This window comes from Neoarius graeffei, chromosome 9 (assembly GCF_027579695.1).
Source record: "Neoarius graeffei isolate fNeoGra1 chromosome 9, fNeoGra1.pri, whole genome shotgun sequence".
Lineage (NCBI taxonomy): Eukaryota > Metazoa > Chordata > Actinopteri > Siluriformes > Ariidae > Neoarius > Neoarius graeffei.
This window is the reverse complement of record NC_083577.1, coordinates 12442568-12465018: the sequence shown is the minus strand read 5'-3', so window position 1 is coordinate 12465018 and position 22451 is coordinate 12442568. Positions and strand designations below refer to the sequence as shown.

General features: G+C 39.2%; 1 protein-coding gene across 1 annotated transcript in view; it reads left to right on the top strand.

Annotated features, from left to right (window-relative positions):
- Positions 1 to 22451, top strand: part of abca12 (ATP-binding cassette, sub-family A (ABC1), member 12) — a 253058-nt gene that overhangs the window by 77034 nt on the left and 153573 nt on the right. Inside the window, exons 17-23 of the mRNA XM_060929010.1 lie at positions 2648 to 2762; positions 2951 to 5152; positions 9439 to 9551; positions 16868 to 16935; positions 18490 to 18638; positions 18716 to 18846; positions 20850 to 20974. Of these exons, the coding sequence (XP_060784993.1) occupies positions 2648 to 2762; positions 2951 to 5152; positions 9439 to 9551; positions 16868 to 16935; positions 18490 to 18638; positions 18716 to 18846; positions 20850 to 20974 (2903 nt within the window). The remainder of the gene's footprint in view (positions 1 to 2647; positions 2763 to 2950; positions 5153 to 9438; positions 9552 to 16867; positions 16936 to 18489; positions 18639 to 18715; positions 18847 to 20849; positions 20975 to 22451) is intronic.

The following is a 22451-nucleotide window of genomic DNA, read 5'->3' as shown; positions in this document are numbered from 1 at the left end:
GTTAATGTAGGAAATTCACCATGCTGTTCTGAACTCCAGTTTTCCTCGATCAGAATACAAAGACATCAAGTCAAAAGCAGAGTGTCAGAGACATAACAGGTTTTGTCAGATACAAAAAAGTGTGACTCAGCCCTGTCATCATTTTACGTACATGAACAAGCCTGAAGTTAAACATTTTTTTCATCTTGCTGTTCTTTTCTGTGTACCTTAATATTCACAGACAAGCTTTTCTTTGCCAGTCCCATTATACTCAATTTTACAATTTGTTATAAAGATACTCATTACCATGCATTTACCAGAGTTATCCAAGCAATCAGTGACGGATCTTGTTCACCAGCTCACATGACAGACAAAATGTTTTTAAATTTTGGGAGATAACAGATCAATCCAGAGCAAGATTGGAAGGCTTAAGATTGACTCACTGGCTCTCCATACCACATGATTGTCTTCGTAAACATGGGGTTTTGATCAAGCTCCCATCCAGAAAAAAATTGCTGCTCATTTTTAAATGTCAGATTAGAGATAAAATTGGGGCTCAAAATCTTGGGGTGTCTGCCATGCCCAAGAAGGGAGTGACTGTAGCTTGGCTACAAAACACAATAAAGTATTTGAGACATCCTGATATTATATTTAACACAACACAAGTACAGAATGAACTTCCGATCATTTACAGTTCCAGTTTTATTCATCATATAGCCTATACAATGACCGGCCACTTTAATAGGAACTTGTTCTTGACTCTGAGATTCCTGTTCTTGGCTGCTGTTGTATGCTGAGATGCTTTTCTGCTCACCATGGCTGTAAAGAGTGATTATATGAGTTACTATATTCTTCCTGGCAGCTAGAACCAATCTGGCCATTTTCCTCTGAGCTCTCTTATCAACAAGGTGTTTGTTTCTACACACAGAACTGTCGCTCGCTCACTCAATTTTTTTTTGCTTTTCCCACTATTCTGTGTAAACTCCTAGAGACTGTTGTGTGTGAAAAACCCAGGAGATCAGCAGTTTCTGAAATACTCAAACCAGTCCATCTGGCACCAACACCCATGCCACAGTGAAAGTCACACTTTGAGATCACAATTTTTCCTATTCTGATGTTTGAAGCGAACATTAACTGAAGCTCTTGATTTGTATCTGCATGATTTTATGCATCAAGGGATTGGCTGATTAGATACCTGCATAAAGCAGCAGGTGGATGGGTGTTCCTAATAAAGTGACCAGTGAGTGTAGAACTTTGTTATAAAAATACGTAGACTACAGCTCGGCATTTAACACAGTCATACCACACAGACTGTCTGAAAAGCTTCTCATCGTTGGAGTGTCACCTTCCCTCTGCAACTGGGTGCTGAACTTTCTGTCAAACAGACCCCAGTTAGTCAAAGTAGGAAACCAGGCATCCGGCATCAGAACTATGAGCACAGGGACCCCCCCAGGGTCCCCCCCAGGTACTGAGCCCTCTGCTGTACACCCTCTTCACCTATGACTGTGTGGCCTCTGAGTCCAACACCAGCATTATAAAGTTTGCCTGATCACTGGTGGAGAGGAGACAGCATATAGGAGAGAGGTGGCAGGACTGGTAGCCTGGTGCCAGGAAAATAACCTCTCCTTAAATACAGATAAGATCAAGGAGATGATTATTGATCCTAGGAGGAGGAGGGAGCAGCACTCCCCAGTATACATTGGGGAGACAGAGGTGGAGAGAGTAAGAACTTTTAAGTTCCTCTGCACTCACATCAGTGAGGATCTCACCTGGTCTCACAACACTCAGCAGCTTCTGAAGAAGTCACAGCAGAGACTGTATTTCTTGAGAAGGCTGAGGAAGTTTGGCATGCCAACCAAAATCCTCAGCAACTTCTACAGATGCACAGTTGAGAGTGTCATCACCAGCTCCATCACAGTGTGGCATGGAAACTGCACTACTCAGGACAGGAAGGCTCTCCAGTGGATGATAAAGACTGCCCAGTCTGTCTCTGGAATGGCCTTCCCATCACTACAGGGCATTTACAACACCAGGGTCATCAGGAGGGCCCATAACATTATTAAGCCAACCACAACACAGTCTCTTTACACTCCTGCCATCAGGGAGACGCTACCAGAGTGTCAAATCAAGGACTACAAGACTCACAAACAGTTTCTATCCACAGGCTATCAGGTTCCTGAACAATACAACACACTAAACACTGTACTCCCCATTCTCCAGCATCCCCACTGCAGATACCTGTTTGCACAAAGAACAGAGTAACTTTACAAAATAATTCAGGTTTTTTTGGCACTTCTTTTACCTATTTAGTTTTACTACATTTACTACTTTTATTACTTTTATTCCCTTTTTGTGCATTTTTTGTCATGTGTTTGTTGAGTGTATGTGTTATTGTTGTGTGTAAGGAGAGCAGCAAAGTAAGAATTTCATTGCATTGTCTGAACCTCAGTGTTTTTATGATGCATATGACAATAAACTTCTTGAATCTTGAAAATGCCAGTTTATTCAAAAACAACAACAACAACAACAACAACAACAACAAAATCCTTATTGATAAATTTAGTGGACCAGTGGGTGTGAGAAGAGATTTCAGACTCTTAAAGGCAGGTTGGTGAGTTATGTACTTAGCTAAAAAAAAAAAAAATCATTCTTTTACCTCTTTACCCAGGCACCTTTACACCAAATGATACGATCTGTAACATTGGATTTACATGGGAGGGGTTTATTCCAGTGGTTGGATCTCTACTCCAGGAAATCAGTGACAATCCAGCTGCTCTTCTGAGGTAGGAGGACTAAATCTTTTCTACACTATAGTGATATTTATTTTTGAACATTTCATCTGATACCTCAAGGTACTTCATCATCATCACAGTTATAGTAGTAATAACTAAACAGTATTGAAATTTGTACTGTGTTTTTATATTATACCAGTATGTGTTAAAATTAAGACATATTTTTGCACTGCATTTAGACCCATCCAGGGAGCAGAGTTCCTGCTCAAGGGCATCATGACAGACACCTATATGAATCATCTACAAGAGTATCTCAGCAGCACTGGATATATTCTTGCTGGTGGGTCACCACAGAACCTCTCATTGAGCCTCACTGATTTGGTCAACCAGCACCTACAACTTCTCTTGAATATCTCACTCACGGATGATCTAGATGAAGACATCTTCCTTTCCATGGTGAATGACACTTTGGAAGCCTTTGGCCTGGGACATTTAGGGGATCTCTGGTCAGGGGGCTTGAACTACAGTCAACCCAATTCTGTGGTTATGAACATCCTCCATCTCTTGAGCCCAGAGTCCATTCAGATGCTTAACAGCGAAGGACAGTTTGCACTTCTGCATGCCATCTTGCTTGAACTTGGAGAACTATTGGCTACTGAACAACAGATCCAGTTAGAAGGTGTTCTCAACCACACACATGCTCTGCTTCAAGATTTGGAATTGTGTGCAGCTAGTGGTCAAGACTGCCTGTCTGATGCTTCACAGCTTTTCCAGATACTATCTTTGCTTGATGAAGTAATGTCAATAGGAGATGGTGGTAATTTCACAATGATGCCCATTGAGAGCAATATGACTTCCTCTGTTGCTGGTCATATTCTTTCCCTTCTCCTACCATGGAACATGTCAGAATCTGATGCATATACAGTGGAAAATGTCAGTAAGATCATCCTTCTCCTTGAGCAGTTGTCTGGCTCACCTAATCTCAGCATCAGCATGATTCAGGAAGAGTTCCAAGAACTAAATATCACTATTTTTGATTTAGAACAATTTTCAAATCTATCAGAAGCTTCTTCCTTGTCTCTGCTACTTTCAAAGCTCAAAGAACTTGTCAACATCTCAGAATACTTGAACTCTCTAGTCCAGGACCCAGGATCTCATATCAATTCCACAGTGCCAGAATGCACCATGAAGGGCTTAATTGGTTTCCTTCAGGCCATACCCATGTTTGAAGGCTTCCAGACAAGTCTTAGAGCCACTTTAAATATGATATTTGATGAAGCAATGGAGTTTTGGAACATTTCTAGTCTAGAGTCTGAGCCACTCGGAGTGACAGAAGAAGTGTTCGAAGTAATACTGGAAAGTATCAGACTGAATCTTGAAAATCTCCATGTGGAAAATGTGACCTTGATTGAAGTGGAGCTTGATACACTGGAGGGACTTTTAAAGATGGTATTCAATGATGAATACCACTACCCTTATTATATGATCAATTCTACACTGATGACACAGCAGCCCTATGCTCAGAAGGTGTATTCTGAAATCACCATGTGGTACTTACATAACCTGGAGAATGCCACAAGTGACAGCATGTTCAGAGATATTCTTTATCCATTCATCCATATAACAGAAATGATGGCCACAATCAATACTGCTCAAGCAAATTTTTCCACACTGGTGTCCAATCAGATCCAGGACTTAATTGGCCATGTTCAACCTCCCCTAAGTGGTGAAGATCTGAATCAAATCAGTAATATAATAATATCTCTAATGCGGGGTCAACTACAATTAATAAAGATGAACCTCGAGCTTCAACAGACCTTTCATGATCACTTGGGTTTACAACATAACATAAGTTTGCCTGCTGATATTGAAGCTGAGATCCAAAACTACCTCAACATAATGCAAAATTGGATCACAAACCCGCAACTGACACTTGCATTTAGCAAAATATTCCAGTGGAACAATACTTTGACTGATTTCACCACTCCAACTATGGACCTTGAACAGCTGATTCAGGCCTTGGCACCACTGCTTTCACCAGAGGAGCAGGTCTATATCAACAACACTGAGCAAATCTTACAGTCTCTGAACTACAGCTTGCAGCTGGGCCAAACAGACACTGGTGTCCAGAGTGAAAACTTCACTAAAGCCATAATGCATTCTGTCAGAGTGATCTTGGAGAATTTCAATTACACTGATACGACATACACAGATGATGATATTGTAGACATTTTCTACAACTCATTTCAATTGCTGCTGAACCCTAATATCAGCTACAATCAAGCTCAGCAACTCAGGAAAAAAGTTGCACTCAAGACAGAAAGCTTTATCAGTGCCATTGCTCCAGATTTTGCTGAAGTGTTGACGCCTAGCATCCAGAGCCTTATATCATATATAAACACAGTCTCAAAGCCAGGTGGACCTACCAAGTGGAATGAAGTGTAAGTAAATTACACATTGCAAGCTAATTTTAGTTTTAATTAAATATTTTGACCAAGGAAATATTTCACGATACTTCATTTACATGAAAAATGTTTAATGAATTAAGATTTACACATGGTAGCTATATCTTTGTTAGACCCCAGGGATTTGCGAAAAGTTGTTAACGTTTTCATTTCATAAGTAATGGCCAGTTGTAAGAATTTACTTGAACCGTTCATCATAAGACTGACATAACCATATCATAAACATATTATGGCAATTGTTGTACAGTATGCCATTATGGAGGCATTGCCTTCTTTTGACCCTGTAACTTGCTAAAAGTCATTGGCTTTCATTCCATTGGAACAGCGAGCAGTTGGACTTGACTGAACCCTGCATCATATCATAAACATCACCAATGTCATCAACATATCATAGTAATTGTCATATCCTGTCATAACCATGTCAAAAACATATCCTAGCAGTTGTCATGTCCTGTCATTGAGGCTTTGTCTTCTTTTGACCCAAAAATATGCTAAAAATGATTGAAATTCATTTCATTATTAATGTCCAGTTGTAAAAATGTTCTTGAAACCTGCATCGTAAGACTGACATAACCATGTCATAAACATTTCATAGCAATTGTCATGTCCTGTCATCAAGGCCTTCTCTTTTTTTGACCCAAACATGAGGTAAAAATGATTGAAATTCATTTCATTATTAATGTCCAGTTGTAAAAATGTTCTTGAACACCACATTGCAAGATGACATAACTATGTCATGAACATACTATGGAAATTGTCATCCAGTATGCCATCATGGAGGCGTTGCCTTCTTTTGACCCCATAACTTGCTAAAAGTCATTAATTTTCATTTCATTGGAACAGCCAGCAGTTAGACTTTACTGAACCCTGCATCATAAGACTGATATAACCATGTCATAAACATATCATAGCAATTGTCATATCCCGTCATAGTGGCTTTCTCTTCTTCTGACCCAAACATATGCTAGAGATGATAGAAATTAATTTCATTATTAATGTCCAATTGTAAAAATGTTCTTGAACCATGCATCATAAGATTGATATCACCGTGTTACAAACATATATCATAGCAGCTGTTGTTTCAATTAATGTCCAGTCACATAACACAGTCATGTCACTGTTATTACCTCACCTGCTATGGAATAAGCAAGGCGAGATATTATTTTTGGTCGGGTTTCTTTGTTTTTTTATTAACGATATTATGGGAAAACGGCTGGATCAATCTTCATGAAACTTTCAGGATAGATGAGCATTGGTCTCAAGTAGAACCTCCAACATTTTGAGGGTCCTCTGGTCAAGGTCACTAAAAAGGTCAAAATCGTTTTTGTTGTGTCTACTGCCTCATATACAGGGGCTAGCCACTACGTCATCGTGCTGTAAGAATGTAAGTGTAATGATCACGCACTGTGCATGCGCATACACATGTTCCAATTAAAATGGCCGGTGAGCGTATACAATTCGGTTCACCATTTGAAATAAATGGACTAGACTAAATAAATCGCTATCAGACATGTTTATACTTATTACAGAGGGAAAGTGTGTTCCACTGAGCTCTAGCGCCAGGCGGTTTCCGGGAAATAAGAGTTTCGGTCATGGCGACAGCGTGTGTATGTCAGCCTTGGTTCGGAGTTTCAGTTTCAAAAACTGTAAGAGGTAAGAGTAGAATAATATAAAGTACAGACACTTGGTATATTTTACTTTTGTGATTTTTACATTGTTCATTTTTGGATTATGCTTCATTTTTGTGGCTCGGGTTCAGATCGGGCAGACCGTTCCTCCCATTAACACCCCTCCAGGTCTCACCATCATGGCCCACATGAGCATTGAAGTCTCCCAGTAAAACAATGGAGTCCCCTCATGGTGCACTGTCTAGTACCCCACTCAAGGACTCCAAGAAGGCTAGGTACTCTGAACTACCATTTGGCACATAAGCACAAAAATGACAGTCAGAGACCGTTCCCGGACCTGAAGGTGCAGGAAACGACCCTCTTGTTTACTGGGGAGAACACCGATGTTAGCGCACCGAACTGAGGGGCTACCAATAGCCCCACCCCTGCCCAGCACCGCTCACCCTTGGCAACTCCAGCATGGAAGAGAGTCCAACCCCTCTCCAGGAAATTGGTTCCAGAGCCCAAGCTATGCATTGAGGTGAACCCAACTATATCTAGTTGGTACCTCTCAACCTCACGCACAAGCTCAGGCTCCTTCCCCACCAGAGAGGTGACATTCCATGTCCCAAAAGCCAGTTTTGCCAGTCGGGGATCAGTGTGCCAGGGCCTCTGCCTTTGGCTGTCACCCGATCCACAATGCACCGGACCATTACGGCACCTCCTGCGGGTGGTGGGTCCACAAGAGAGTGGTTCCGTGTTGCTCATTTGGGTTGGGCCCAGCCGGGCTCCACGGACTTAGGCCCGACCACCAGGTGCTCACCGATGAGCCCCTCCCCCAGGCCTGACTCCAGGGTGGGGCCCCAGTATCCCTGGTCTGGGCAAGGGCACTCGGATCCTTGCTTTTTCTCTCATAAGGGTCTTCAGAACTCTGTTTATGACATGTTTATTACAAGTCTATGACAGCATCATGAAGGAGTGTTCATAATATTTTCCATAATACATGCTAACTAGAGGACTGTTAGCAAATTTTACCAAGTGACATAAGATATTATTTTGTTAATTGCGATAACAGTTGTCATGAAGTACGTATTGCAATTTGTCAATGTGTTATAAACTGTCATAGCATGAAACATGATATCTATGGTGAAAATTAGTGTTAATGGTAATCTGTTATTGGACATGCAATACATTATTGGATATAAGCTGTCATGACAAACCCCTGGGTGTGTTTTGGGACATGGTTAGATTAGATTAGATTAGATTAGATTAGATTAGATTAGATTAGATAAAACTTTATTGATCCCTTTGGGTGGGTTCCCTCAGGGAAATTAAGATTCCAGCAGCATCATTACAGATAAACAGAGACAAGAAATAGAGAAAACTTCTAGATAAATTAAAATAAATTCAGTATTTACATATACAAATATAAAAAGAATAAGATATGGGGAAGAAAGGAAGGGGGGAGGGGGAGGAGGGGGGCAGCGGCAGGAGAGATATTGCATTTTATATTGCACATTATATTGCACATTGTCCGGCATTGCTTATTGTTAGGCTAGGCTACTGCTCCTTCCCATCCTCTGTCCTCCTGTTACCCCTCCTCCCCCCCAGAGAGGAGTTGTACAGTCTGATGGCGTGAGGGACAAAGGAGTTTTTAAGTCTGTTCGTCCTGCACTTGGGAAGGAGCATTCTGTCACTGAACAGGCTCCTCTGGTTGCTGATGACGGTGTGCAGAGGGTGACTGGCATCGTCCATGATGTTCAATAGTTTGTCCATAGACCTCTTCTCTGCCACCGTCACCAGAGAGTCCAGCTTCATGCCGACCACAGAGCCAGCCCGCCTGATCAGTTTCTCCAGCCTGGATGTGTCCTTCTTGGATGTGCTGCCCCCCCAGCACACCACGGTGTAAAACAGGACACTGGCGACCACAGACTGATAGAACATCCACAGGAGTTTCCTGCAGATGTTAAAGGACTGCAGCCTCCTAAAGAAGTATAGCCTGCTCTTTCCCTTCCTGTATAAGTGTTTGGTGTTGCAAGTCCAGTCCAGCTTGCTGTCCAGCCACAGCCCAAGGTACTTGTAGGAATCCACAGCCACCACCTCGACTCCCTCGATCAGAACCGGTCGTGACCTTGGTCTGGACCTCCCAAAGTCAATGACCAGCTCCTTGGTCTTCAAGGTGTTGAGCTGCAGATGGTTCCTGTTGCACCACACAGCAAAGTCCCTCACCAGGCTCCTATACTCCTCCTCTCTGTCGTCACTGATACACCCGACGATGGCTGTGTCATTGGCAAACTTCTGAATGTGACAGTTATGTCAGTCTTATGTCCACCGATGTTTGTTTGTCTAATATATCACTGTAGGCCATTATGCTAATTTGGATCGTGATCTATTCGACATAGAGAATATCACTGGCCATTCGATGTCATGTCTCATGCCCTCTTTAATGACATGTTTATGACATGATTATGTCAGCATTAAAGTTGAGTGTTATTATTTACCAAAAATTAGAACAATCTTTAACATTTTTTTCTAGTAATGAAAGCAGAGTTTGTTTACAATATATATTGCAAGATGTCAGTGGAACAGGAACACATTCAAATGAAATTGAATTTATATTGACTCTTATAACTGCATGTAAATATTTTATTTCAGCATTGTGGCCATGATGGATGAAATCCAGAATTCTCTGCCTTCCAACAGCACAGCTATCACCAACACATCCTTGATACTGGACATCACAAACTGTATTCTAAACCCCAAGAAAGGCATGTTCTTTCAATATAAACCTGTAAATGCTCTGGGGTGGGTTTCCTGATAACTTTGCACTCTAGGGCTAAAGAGTGAGTTCAAAGATGCTCTTAAGCAACGAACGTTGTCTCTGTATATGGTCTTCCTGAACTCACTCATAAGAAGGAGTCTTAAGAGCAAATCTGCAGCGCATGTCTTCGCAAAAGGCACTTGTACTGTAGTTGCTAAAGGCATTAGTAATTGCTAAATCCAGTCAATAAGGTCACATGGCATTTGTTTTTAATCAAAAACCAATGAAATATAAAGTGCTTAAAATATGTTGATATGTTGTATCATTGATAAGCATTACAGTGTCTTACAAAAGTATTTCTCCACCTTGGTGTTTGTCCTGTTTTGTCGCATTACAAGCTGGAATCGAAATGGATTTTTGGGGGGTTAGCACCACGGGCGATTGCTCTAAGACAACGAGGGAGGCTCAGCCTCCTCTAAAAATGACGAACATCGTGTAGGATGAATTGCGCTAGGCTTATGTTATAGCCGACCTTATAACATTGCTATTTCAGATCCAGAATCATAGAAATAAATGTGCTCAACCCAACTACAGTGCGAAATCATTCTGTTATAACTTTCCCCAGTTCGCCTAATGTGTGTGTGAGTTTTTCCCCCTCTTGACAACGCGATGCAGCCCAGCCTCAGTGGACTTCAATGGCATTTGGGAGCTATGCGCTTTACAATATCAAAATGCAAGACGATTATTGGACAAATACTGCGAAAACACCTGCCCACGGACTCCCAGCCTCACAGTGGGAGGGACATGGCAAAGCTTTCCGCGAGGAGACTGGTGATTGGTGAAAGCGGACGGATATTTTCTTTGATTGACAGCTCGTTTCAAATATAGACAGGCAGCAGTGAATTTCAGTTCAGTCCCATGCGGATTCGCAAGTGCTGTGGTGTATTGTAAGAGATCAGCTTACATTTCGATTTCATTTATTACATACGGTTTCTACCAGCTTTTTTAGTTTGTATATATTTTCATTGTAAATAAAGTGTAAATATAGTGTTGTCAAGTTTGCTATCTTAGTTCAAGAAAATTTCGTTTATTTGAGTGACTGAACTTGAGGGGGCTAGTCAGCTAGCAAGAAAGCTGCGCACGGATGTCAAGCATTGTTGATTTAATTTTGGTGAAGCCATTTGCCAGTCTTCCTTTCAAGGAAAAAATTAAAATTAAAGAGCAGGGTAGACCAACGCCTCAAATTGACTTGGTGAAAAAGGTAGGGAATAATACTCGTTCCTTTCAGCTCTCCTGGTACGAGAAAGTGAATTGGCTAACAGCAAGTGACCCACATCAACAACAGTAAATAGGCTACTTTAGTAATATGTCATGGATGGACCAAAAATATAGAATCTATTTAAAATGTTTATGCTGAGTATATTATATTGGAATATATATTTCTCTGGATATGAATTAAACACAGCTACAATTTAGAAAACATTTTTAAACAAAAACACAGCCGAGAACATTTCACACTACAGGCCTGGATTAAAAGTGAAGGGTTATCAAAATTGTCAATAAAACATTTCTCAGTCAAAATAAGTAAAATATAGGGAAAGTGTCATTGAATGAAATGTGTGGCACCCAGCTCTATGTTTGGCTCCCCAAGGTCAGTGCTTGTGCCTATTCCAGAACACTCTGCTGTTATTGCTGAGGTTCCTGACAAAGAGCTGCTTTCAATAATGATCAATTTTTAAACAACATGCCACAATTTTAAAATATAAAATGTTCAAATATACCCCCCCAACACCACCATCATGTATATTGGACAGTAGGCTAATGGGCCAAAAGAACCTGTTATTTCACAGTTTGTGACCCTGCCAACAATCAGCCAGATCAGAGGCAAGAGTATGGGCAAAATTGATGTGTTTTTTCTTTTTTCTTTTAAAATCTGGAAATATCGTAACCGACCAGCCTCCCCTGTTTGAAAGACTACCAGCCGCCACTGGTTAGCACCATTTGATTTACACAACATGTCTACCACTTTAAAGGTGCAAATTGTCATTTTATACACAAACAATAATTAAGATAAAAAAAACAAAACAGAAATCTGGAGTGTGCATAGGTATTTACCCCCAACCCCCAAAAGTCAATACTTTGTAGAGCCACCTTTTGCTGCAATTACAGCTGGAAGTCTCTTGGGGTATTTCTCTATTAGCTTAGCACTTCTAGCAACTGGGATTTTTGCCCATTCCTCAAGGCAAAACTACTCCAACTCTTTCAAGTTAGATGGGTTGTGTTGGTGTACAGCAATCTTCAAGTTATGCCACAGTTTCTCAATTGGATTGAGGTCTGGGCTTTGATTAGTCCATTCCAAGACATTTAAATGTTTCCCTTTAAACCACCCAGTGTAGCTTTATCACAATGTTTAAGATCATTGTCCTGCTGAAATGTGAACCTTCGTCCCAGTGTCAAACCTCTGGCTGACTCAAACAGGTTTTCCTCCAGAATTGCCCTTTATTTAATGCCATCCATCTTTCCTTCAGTCCTGACCAGCTTTCTTGTCCCTGCAAATGAAAAACATCCCCACAGCATGATGCTGCCACCACCATGCTTCACTGTAGGAATGGCGTTCTCAGGGTGTTGGGTTTGCGCCACACATGACGGTTCCCATGACGGCCAAAAAGATAAATTTTTGTCTCATTTGACCAGAGAATCTTCTTCCTATATATTTGGGGAGTCTGCCACATGCTGTTGGGAAAACTCCAAACGTGTTTTCTTAAGCAATTACTTTTCTGGCTAATCTTCCATAAAGCCCTGCTCTGTGGAGTGTACAGTTTAAAGTGGTCTGATGGACAGATACTCCCATCTCTGCTGTGGATCTTTGCAGCTCCTTCAGTGGTATATTTGGTGTTTTTCTTACATCTCTGATTAATGCCCTCCTTGCCTGGTCTGTGAGTTTTGGTGGGCGGTCTTCTCTTGTCAGATTTGTAGTGGTGCCATACTCTTTCCATTTTGCTATAATGGATTTAATGGTGCTCCATGGGTTATTCAAAGTTGGGGATATTTTTTTATAGCCCAACCCTGATCTATACTTCTTCACAACTTTGTCTCTGACCTGTTTGGAGTGCTCCTTGGTTTTCATGTTGCTTGCTTAGTAGTGTTGCAGAGTCAGGGTCCTTCCAGAACAGGTTGCTTTATACAGACATCATGTGACAGATCATGTGAGACTTTGATTGCACACAGGTGGATCTTAATCAACTAATTATGTGACTTATGAAGTGAATTGGTTAGAGCAACGCTTATTTAGGGGTTTCATATGAAAGGGGGTGAATACTTATGCACACTCCAGATTTCTGGGTTTTTTTTCATCTTAATTATTGTTTGGGTCACAATAAAACAACAATTTGGGTGGCACGATGGTGTAGTGGTTAACACTGTCGCCTCACAGCAAGAAGGTCCTGGGTTTGAGCCCAGCAGCTGGCGAGGGCCTTTCTGTGTGGAGTTTACACGTTCTCCCCATGTCTGCGTGGGTTTCCTCCGGGTGCTCCGGTTTCTTCCACAGTCCAAAGACATGCAGGTTAGGCTCATTGGTGGCTCTAAATTGACTGTAGGTGTGAATGTGAGTGTGAATGGTTGTTTGTCTCTGTGTCAGCCCTGCAATGACCTGGCAACTTGTCCAGGGTGTACCCCGCCTCTTGCCCATAGTTAGCTGGGATAAGCTCCAGCTTGCCTGTGACCCTGTAGAACAGGATAAGCAGCTACAGATAATGAATGGATGGATGGATGTATAAAACAACAATTTTCAATTTTAAAGTGGTAGGCATGTTGCGTAAATCAAATGGTGCTAACCCCCCAAAAATCAATTTTAGTTCCAGCTTGTAATGCAACAAAACAGGACAAACACCAAGGGGGATGAATTCTTTTAGAAGACACTGTACATATATAATGTGATAATTAATAACTGAAACTATTTTATATTTTTGGAAAATAACTGTCAGTCAAGCATGGTATTCTGTAACTGATGTGAAGTATACTGGGATGCTGGGTTGCAGGCAAGCTGGAGCTTATACAGGGTCGCAGGCAAGTATACAGGGTCGCAGGCAAGCTGGAGCTTATCCAGCTGACTATGGGCGAGAGACAGGGTACACCCTGGACAAGTTGCCAGGTCATTGCAGGGCTGAGACAGATGTATTTGCAGAAGAGTGTTTTTATTAAAAAACAAAAAACAATCAAACAAAAAACACCAGCATGCAATCCAAACAGTAGGCTGCAATCATAATGAAGAACAGGCAAAGGGTCAAGCGAGGCACAAATAGGCTAAACAGGGCTAGACAATATCGGAATCATAAAACACAGAACAGGAATCAAGAAACCAGGAAAACCATAAGTTAATAAGGCTTGGTAATGTGTGACTTGCAATGCAATACTTCATGAAGTGAAGTCCTTAGCATCCTGATATAAGTGTGCTGATTGTGCCTTAATCCGAGGCAGGTGTTAGTCCTTAGCAGCACCCACTGTTCAGAGTGCATGTGAGAGTTCGTTGCCCACGCTGTTCAGAACACCCATGAGAGAAAGTCTGTTGCACGTGCCAATGTGTGCAAGTGTGACAATAATTTTTTTAAAAATTCCAAGCGTGTTTTATAAATTAAATGAGCAAATATTCACATGAAAGAATGAGCAAATAGTAAGCTACCATATTTTCTGGACTATAGAGCGCACCTGTATATAAGCCGCATCCGCTCTATTTAAAAAAAAAAATTAAAAAAAAGATATACAAGCCGCACCGGGCTATAAGCCGCAGATATCTATGTTGAAAAATTAGATATTTACTGCATGTACAGAACGATTTTGTACTGTAAATGTACATGTATGTACCTGAACAGATTCTTTCCGAACAGTGCCTTTTAACACGGCAGCAACTTTGCTGATTAAAACGGAACAGAACCAAGAGAAAATAACCGGTATTTGTTTACCTTCATTTCTCCTGTGTTTGAAGCCACAAGTCACTTTAATCATCTTCACTGGATTTGAAAATAATTACCAGTTAGTAATTTGTCATGCGTGTTCTATCTGCTAAAGATCTGCTAATTCTTCTTTGCATTGATTTTTCGTCTATCTTATTTTTGATTCTACTTCCGGTTAGAGCGCCCCTAGCTCTCTCTCTCTTTTTTTTTTTAGTCACCCAGGTTAGTTGTAGAATAGGCTCTTGAACCATACCCCAGTCCAGCAGGTGGCGGTAATGCACCTCATACGTTAAGTTGCCAACCGCCATAAAAATCCAAGAAGAAGAAGAGCGCCCCTAGCGGTGGAAGAAAAATCCACAGAATAGCCGCACCTTTGTATAAGCCGCATGGTTCAAAACCTAGGAAAAAAGTAGCGGCTTATAGTCCAGAAAATACGGTAAATAAAATATTCAGTAAAGTGTGCCTGCTCATTTCATTGTTACCCGATGTCCCTTACAAATCGGCATGCAGCTGAGTGGTATTTGGCCTATGAAGGAGATACAGTATATGTCCCATCACCTACCCAGACCACAGTGCCTCCCCACCCCTCACCCCCATCACCCCGTTGCCTCCTCATCCCCTGGACCCTCTGGGCTGACTGCTTCCCAGTCTGCAGACAGTCAGAGTACAGCTGGCCAAGAGTGTCAGTGTACCCAGGAGCTGATCAACACTGAGAAGGAGTGGCTTCAGTTACTCAGGGGCCTGCATGACCAAAGGGAGGAGCACCATCAGGAGCAGATGGGCCTTAAACAGGCAAAACTGGACCTGCTGGTCAGACTAGTGGAGCTTTGGAGTGGAATCACTGGAGTGCAGTCATGATTATTTCAACTGTTATCCACAATGCCAAGTTGGCAGTGTTCTCTCTTATACAGTATGTAATGTACAATATTACAGGTGCAGCAATTTGTCTAATTTATGATGCTAAATGAGATAATCAGTTGCCTAATATAGTTAAATTTGATTAAAATGTGGCGATGTGAACCCCAGCAGCAGATTCAATACCAGTCTCTGCCCATTGATTGTGAGAGTTCCTCGGAGGTGCATGCGCATTCTGTGTATTCAGCTGTGAGTGAGACAGTCTTTGCTGTGAAAAAGTGATCCAGGTCCATCATAAGTTAAGAACGAACTAAAGTAATACTTTGGCTACAACACTGTTTGGGAAAACCACGTTAGCTTAATGATGGATCTTAAGAGGAGGTTAAAGATGCTCTTAGTGATACAGTTGAGTCCAAAAGTTTGTGCACCTTTAGGACAATATGAATAGTGCAATGAAAAAAGAGTGTGTTAGGTTTCAGACATTCCCTTATTATCACAAATGGTTGAAAATAGTATTGCAAACAAACAAGCAAAATAATAAAAACAACATCAGTTCAAAAGTTTGCATCCTACTTTTCTGCCTTTTTCGGATTACGTCTCGAGATTGAGATGGTTCTGGTAAACAAACAAACAACGAAACCAACCAACCAACCAAACAAACAAACAAACAAACAAACAAAGAGATAGATCCAAATTTACATTGCATTTTGTCACAGAATAATTTTGTTCATTTTGCCTTTTGTGGTCGTGTTAAAGAATATAACCACATTTCACTCAGATTTAGTTAGATTTCACTCAGATTTATTATTCACTTATTTATTAATTATCACAACAAAAACCCAAAATGGTCAAATTAAGATATTGATCATAAAATAATAATAAAAAAAAAATCTGTGAAAAATTCTACTCTCAAATAGATAAATAAATATCTTTTGATCAGGTCTGGAAACCATGGTGGTCAAACATAATGGCAAAAATAAGATAAATAAAAAAAAAACCAAGCAAATAAATGAATGAATTAATTAATTTGACATTTGAATCAGTTTATTTTCAAATTATTTATTGTTGATTTTTATGTTTTGAGTCATTGTTATTTTACAGAATACACTCATAACTCACTTTGAACTTCTTGCCAATTTGACTATTTCTGATTTATTTATTGGTTGTTTTTGTTTGTTTGTTTGTTTGTTTATTTGTTTATTTGTTTGTTTGTTTGTTTTAAACGGGAACTCAATTAGGCACATTTTTCTGAAATTAGAGGCACTTTTCTGTTCTTTCTTTCTTTCTTTCTTTCTTTCTTTCTTTCTTTCTTTCTTTCTTTCTTTCTTTCTTTCTTTCTTTCTTTCTTTCTTTCGACCAAAAGAAAATGCAGACATTTGCACTTAACTTTACATCTTAAGATGTGTCTTCCATGCTTCTTTTTCTTCTTCTTTTTTTAAATTCAATATCCTATTTCAATATGCTCTGAATATTATTGTGATTTAACACTTATCACTGTTTGTCCATTCATTTCATTCAGAAAACACAAGTTTGTGGGCCAGCATAGCAAAATTAAACCTGGACAACCTTGATAATGTTACACAACAGGTGAGGCTGCTCTGTTTATTTTTCGTTTACAGAAAGCAGAAACGTGTTTAGTCATAATCATGTGTTTAACCTGTCGTGAGTTGTGAGTCACTGAGGCTGCATGTTGATGCAAGTAGTTCCACCAAATGCTTGTGAAAGGAATATTTTTTGTCAGTAGATTTACCATGAAACATATATCTCATGGTGGATCTTGTATTCAGCACAATGATATGTTATAGGAATGTTACGGGAAAATCATCAACAACAGGGTGGTGTGATGGAGCAAAGTTACTCTTACAACACTAAATTAAATATTTCTGAAAAATGTAACCCCCCCCCCCCAAAAAAAAAAAACAGTTACAGTTTTACCACTGACTGTTACAAAATGCTGACACTGAAGATAATAAACAAATTCCTCAACATTTAAATCACTTTGTGTTGATCAATCATCGTATGAGTCCCTGTGAATGAACTGTTACTATAGAAACAGGACTGCATTAGAGTGAGCACATTAATATAAACCTGTGCTACTGTCAGATCTGCTGTTATAGAAAATTAATCAACATCTTCTGAACAATCAGTAGACATGTCATGATTCACCCAAATCATGATTCGATTCCCTATGATATTTAAAAAAAAAGTTAAATGAAGAAAATTTTATTGTGAAAAAATTCAACATTTATTTTCTGATTTTTTAAAATCACTGTAAATATTTTACATTTTAAATTAATTTTTTTTTTATTTTGTTAAATTAAAAAAAAAACATTTTTGTTAATTTTCTTAATAACCAAGATAATTGGGTTCACGTTTCGATTTTCCCCACAATCTTTTTGGAAAAAAAACAAATGTGGAAAATTTTATTGCCAAAAAATGTATTTCCTGTTCATCAACTTAAATATTCATTTAAAATAATAATAATAATAATAATAATAATAATAATAATAATAATAATAATTTTTTGTTTAATTTTTAAATATCCAACAATAATTTTTTTTATCCACAAAAAATCTGAGTAAAATATTATAGCCTGTTAACTAAAATATTCATTTTATTAAAAATAAAAAAGTTAATAACAAATCAGCATTTTCTTAATAAACTTTTTTGAACATTTGTATTACCACCATTTGCTTCTCTTTTCTTTAAAAAAAAGAGCTCTGATTTTTTGTTAAATCTATTTGTAGCCACTCACACAACAACTCTTTCACATTTTAGATCTGTGTTTTTTTTTTCCTGCAGTATTTGCATTGTGTTACTTCCACCTACATTGAAGTCATGTGTATTCCTGCTCTTGTACATTATTGTACCCTCTACTGTCTAAACAATACAATTACAGCTTGGAAAAACTATAAAATTATACAGCTGTATAATCATTAATTCATTTTTATTTCATCGATTCAAATTGTCATAAATTTGTATTGTGATTTATCATCACATGACATATCATTACATGCCTACCAATCAGAATTGATCCTTCGACAGCACTATGGTGAAAAATACAGAGCAATACAGTATTTAATTTGAAAACTTTTCTCTTTATAGCCATTTTATCTCTTTTTTTTATTTTATCTGCCACAGCTTTCTGGTCTCCTGGATTTCATTCTCCCATTCCTCATGGACAAGCAGGGAATGGGTTTGACCCCTGAATCTGCTCGCACTCTAATTGAATATGTCCCAATACTCGTTCAGATCTTCTCAGGGACACCTGACCCGCTCACGTTCCAGAGGTAAACTCTTAATACAGCAATTCTTTAAGTCTCTTTTTGCATGTAACTCATCTGCCCATATTATGATTATTCAACAGACTGGAAAATAGGACAGCTACCCTTCTGTCGAGCCTGATGGCCACACCTGCAGGGGACACCTTGCCTTTGACACTAGATACCATCAGGAATATCACGGCATCGATGGCGCACAGTGTGCGAGTTCAGATGGGTAAGATAAGAGATGAAGAAAACATGATAAAGGCATACACACTAAGAACACATTCTAATGATTTCCTCAGTGCTTCATGACTGCTGTTAATGCTTTATTTTAAACATACGCTATTTGTTTAACATTACTGTATTTACTGCATTAGTTAACATGAACAAACACTGAAAGAAGTAACATTAACAAAGTGACAACGTCAGTTAAGGCATTAAATTAAACCTTTCCCACTTACATTTATTCAATACATGCTTAAAAAAACGGAAAACTAATAATAAAACACCCCTGTGATGACCTGGCGACTTGTCCAGGGTGTACCCTACCTTTCGCCCGTAGTCAGCTGGGATAGGCTCCAGCTTGCCTGCGATCCTGTAGAACAGGATAAAGCGGCTACAGATAATGAGATGAGATGAGATAATAAAACACTCAATGTTGTCCTGGTGTAGGAAAAATAATCAACACACAGGGAGAAGGGAGGGAGAGATTTGGCATTGATTATTTTCCTAAAACCTAAACATTTCAAAGTGTTCTATTTCTCTTATACTACAGGAATTTACCAATGCTTATTTCCAAATAATAATAATAATAATAATAATTATTATTATTATTATTATTATTATAAATATACACTTTGCACTTTTTATCCATTTATAGGTACATTTACTGTTATTCTATCCACATTCACTTGGTATGAGCAACCATGTGCTCTGATTGGATACTCTACTACTAGGATATCAACTCATATGCCATGAGTAGTGAAAAACAAAATGGTGGAGCGTGTTGCTAAATAAAAACTCTACTCAAAAACAAAATTCCCAAAAAGTACAAAAAAGCAACAAAATATGGAATAAAAGTATCTGATGGGTAGAACATATATTTTTTTTATTTTTCAAGAATTATTATTATCGCATTTTTCACAAATTGCTCATGTCATTTCACCGGTTTGTTTACATCCTAAGCAGAAATTATCTTGTCGGATGTTTTGCATAAAGTTTTTATTTATCAAATTTGCCAAAAATAAAACTAAAAATGCTCTGTTTCTCAAAATCCAGTGAATGTGGATAGAATAAAACAGTTATTCCACTCAATCTCGTCGTACATGGCTTATAGCTAATAACAACTTGATTTCGTGGAATAACTGTTATTTTGTAGAATAATTGTTAATTCTAGAATGTCTGTGAAGTCAGTTGCTTCCTGTTCTTCCTTACGTTATTGCAGCTATAAGCACTCGTTCCCTCAACACCTTTTGTTTTTTTCTCTCATTTTATGTGAATGAAACAACAAAAAAATTGCAGCTCTGTTGGAAAACACACACAGTGCTGATGCTGGAGACTGCTTCCATAAACCTCCTTACAGAAAATGCCACCATATTAATGATTAGATGTTTTTCTTCAGTAAATTTATTATTTTATTTTGTTTACGTGGAGCGTCCACTGTACGAGTCACTGTGAATGAGCTGTTGCTATAGAAATGATAATGTATTACATTAGAACAAGAACATTGATATACTAAAGGTTAGAGAAGCAGCCTTGGGCCCAAAGGATTGCTGGTTCGATTCCCAGGACCGGCAGGAAAAATGTGAAGGGAGTTGAGTGAATGAACAACACTTTCCCCTCCCTCTGTATCATGGCTGAAGTGCCCTTGAGCAAGGACAACCCCCAGCTGCTCCCTGGGCGCTGTAGCATAGCTGCCAACTGCTCTGGGTATGTGTGTGTGCTCATTGCTCACTTGTGTGTGTTCACTGCTTCAGATGGGTTAAATAGAGAGGAGGAATTGTGCTTGAATGTACATGTGACAAATAAAAGCTTCTTCTAGTAACTCGCTGTTATAGAAAATGAATCAATATCTTATGAACAAAAATTCGGTGATAACATGCTCCTAAATATTGATTGTTTCCTTTAATTTAGAATTAAAAACACTAATGGTTTGTTCACGTATTTAACTAATAATGAGTTAAGGATGTTTTACTGGTTCTACACTGTCAGACAATCCTGTCTTTCTCCCTTCAGAGCTCTTGTCCAGTCTCTCAGGTGTGCTGTCAGATGTTTTTGCTGCTGTGGATTCCGGTGATGTTCCTCTCCTCACTGATGCCCTGCTCCAAGCTGTCCAGTCCACTGTCGAAGCCACGCTACAGGTTTCACCCACATTCCTTTCATATTTACGCTCTTGTGTTTCTATTTATATATTTGAAAAATGTCTTTTAATAAGCCTATTGTATTCTTTTGTAAAATAAGTCATGCATCAGAGGCTTTCTCACGACATACACGTCTGGAAAGAAAGAATTGAAAACATGAACTTCAGTCACCTTTGTCCTTCACAGAAACATGCTAGCCATTACAGCTGGCAGCTTTTGAAAGTTAGTGGCTGCTGAACCTAAAAAAAAAAAGCTTTCTTTCTTTATTGCAATATTATATTCCTCAGTGCCTTATTACCTGCTTGTTGATTACTTTGTTGCTTGATTTTTAAAGGCCTATTTTCTCAACCCAGACCTTTGAGTTTGTACAGTGTACAGTTTGCCTGGATGCTAAAATCATTAACGGCATTCTTGACCGCAAGCTATTCATTCAGCACGTGCTGTCAGTCCTGACCTGTGGTTTCTATGCCGACTCTTTATAGCTACGTTTGCTGTAGTTACAATTTCACAGCATGAGAATAAATAAAATAGGAAGCACTCTGTATCGTGTCGTTCGAAGAAAATAATATAATATATTATTCTATCCACATTCACTGGATATGAGCAACCGTGCACTCTGATTGGCTACTCTACTAGTAGGATATCAGCTCATATACTGTGAATAGAGAACAAAATGGTGGAGCATGTTGCTGAACCAACCTAGGACGAAATAAAAAATTTACTTGCAAACAAAACCCCCCAAAATACAAAAAAAAGCAACAAAATATGGAATAAAAGTATTTGATGGTAAGAACAAATCTTTTTTTTTTAATTTTTCAAGAATAATTATTTTTGTAGCATTTTTCACAAATTACTCCTGTCATTTTGCCGGTTTGTTTACATTCTAAGTGGAAATTATTTTGTTAGACATTTTGTATAAAGTTTTTGTTTCTCATCTCATTATCTCAAGCTGCTTTATCCTGTTCTACAGGGTCGCAGGCAAGCTGGAGCCTATCCCAGCTGACTACAGGCGAAAGGCAGGGTACACCCTGGACAAGTCGCCAGGTCATCACAGGGCTGACACATAAAATGCTGTTTCTCAAAATCCAGTGAATGTGGATAGAATAAAACAAGTATTCCACTCAATATTGTTGTACATGGCTTTCGACAACTCAGTGCTTCGCGACTCGTTGGCTATCAGCTCATGTATGACTTGATTTCGTGGAATAACTGTTAAATATAACAAGGTGCTGTGATGAAGTGGTGTTATTGCTGCCATTCAGAAGTTGATTTGTTTCCTCTAAAAGTATCTCCTGAAGTTTTTATCCCCCGCTGGCCAAAAGGCCCGAAGGGAGATTATGTTGTGGCAATGTCCATCCGTCTGTCTGTCCTGGGAAGGGTACTCACCTTCTGAAATCAACTCCTATCACAGTTTTTGGAGGAATTTCACAAAACTTGACAGGATTCTTTGTTATATGTCGGTAATACACATATTGCA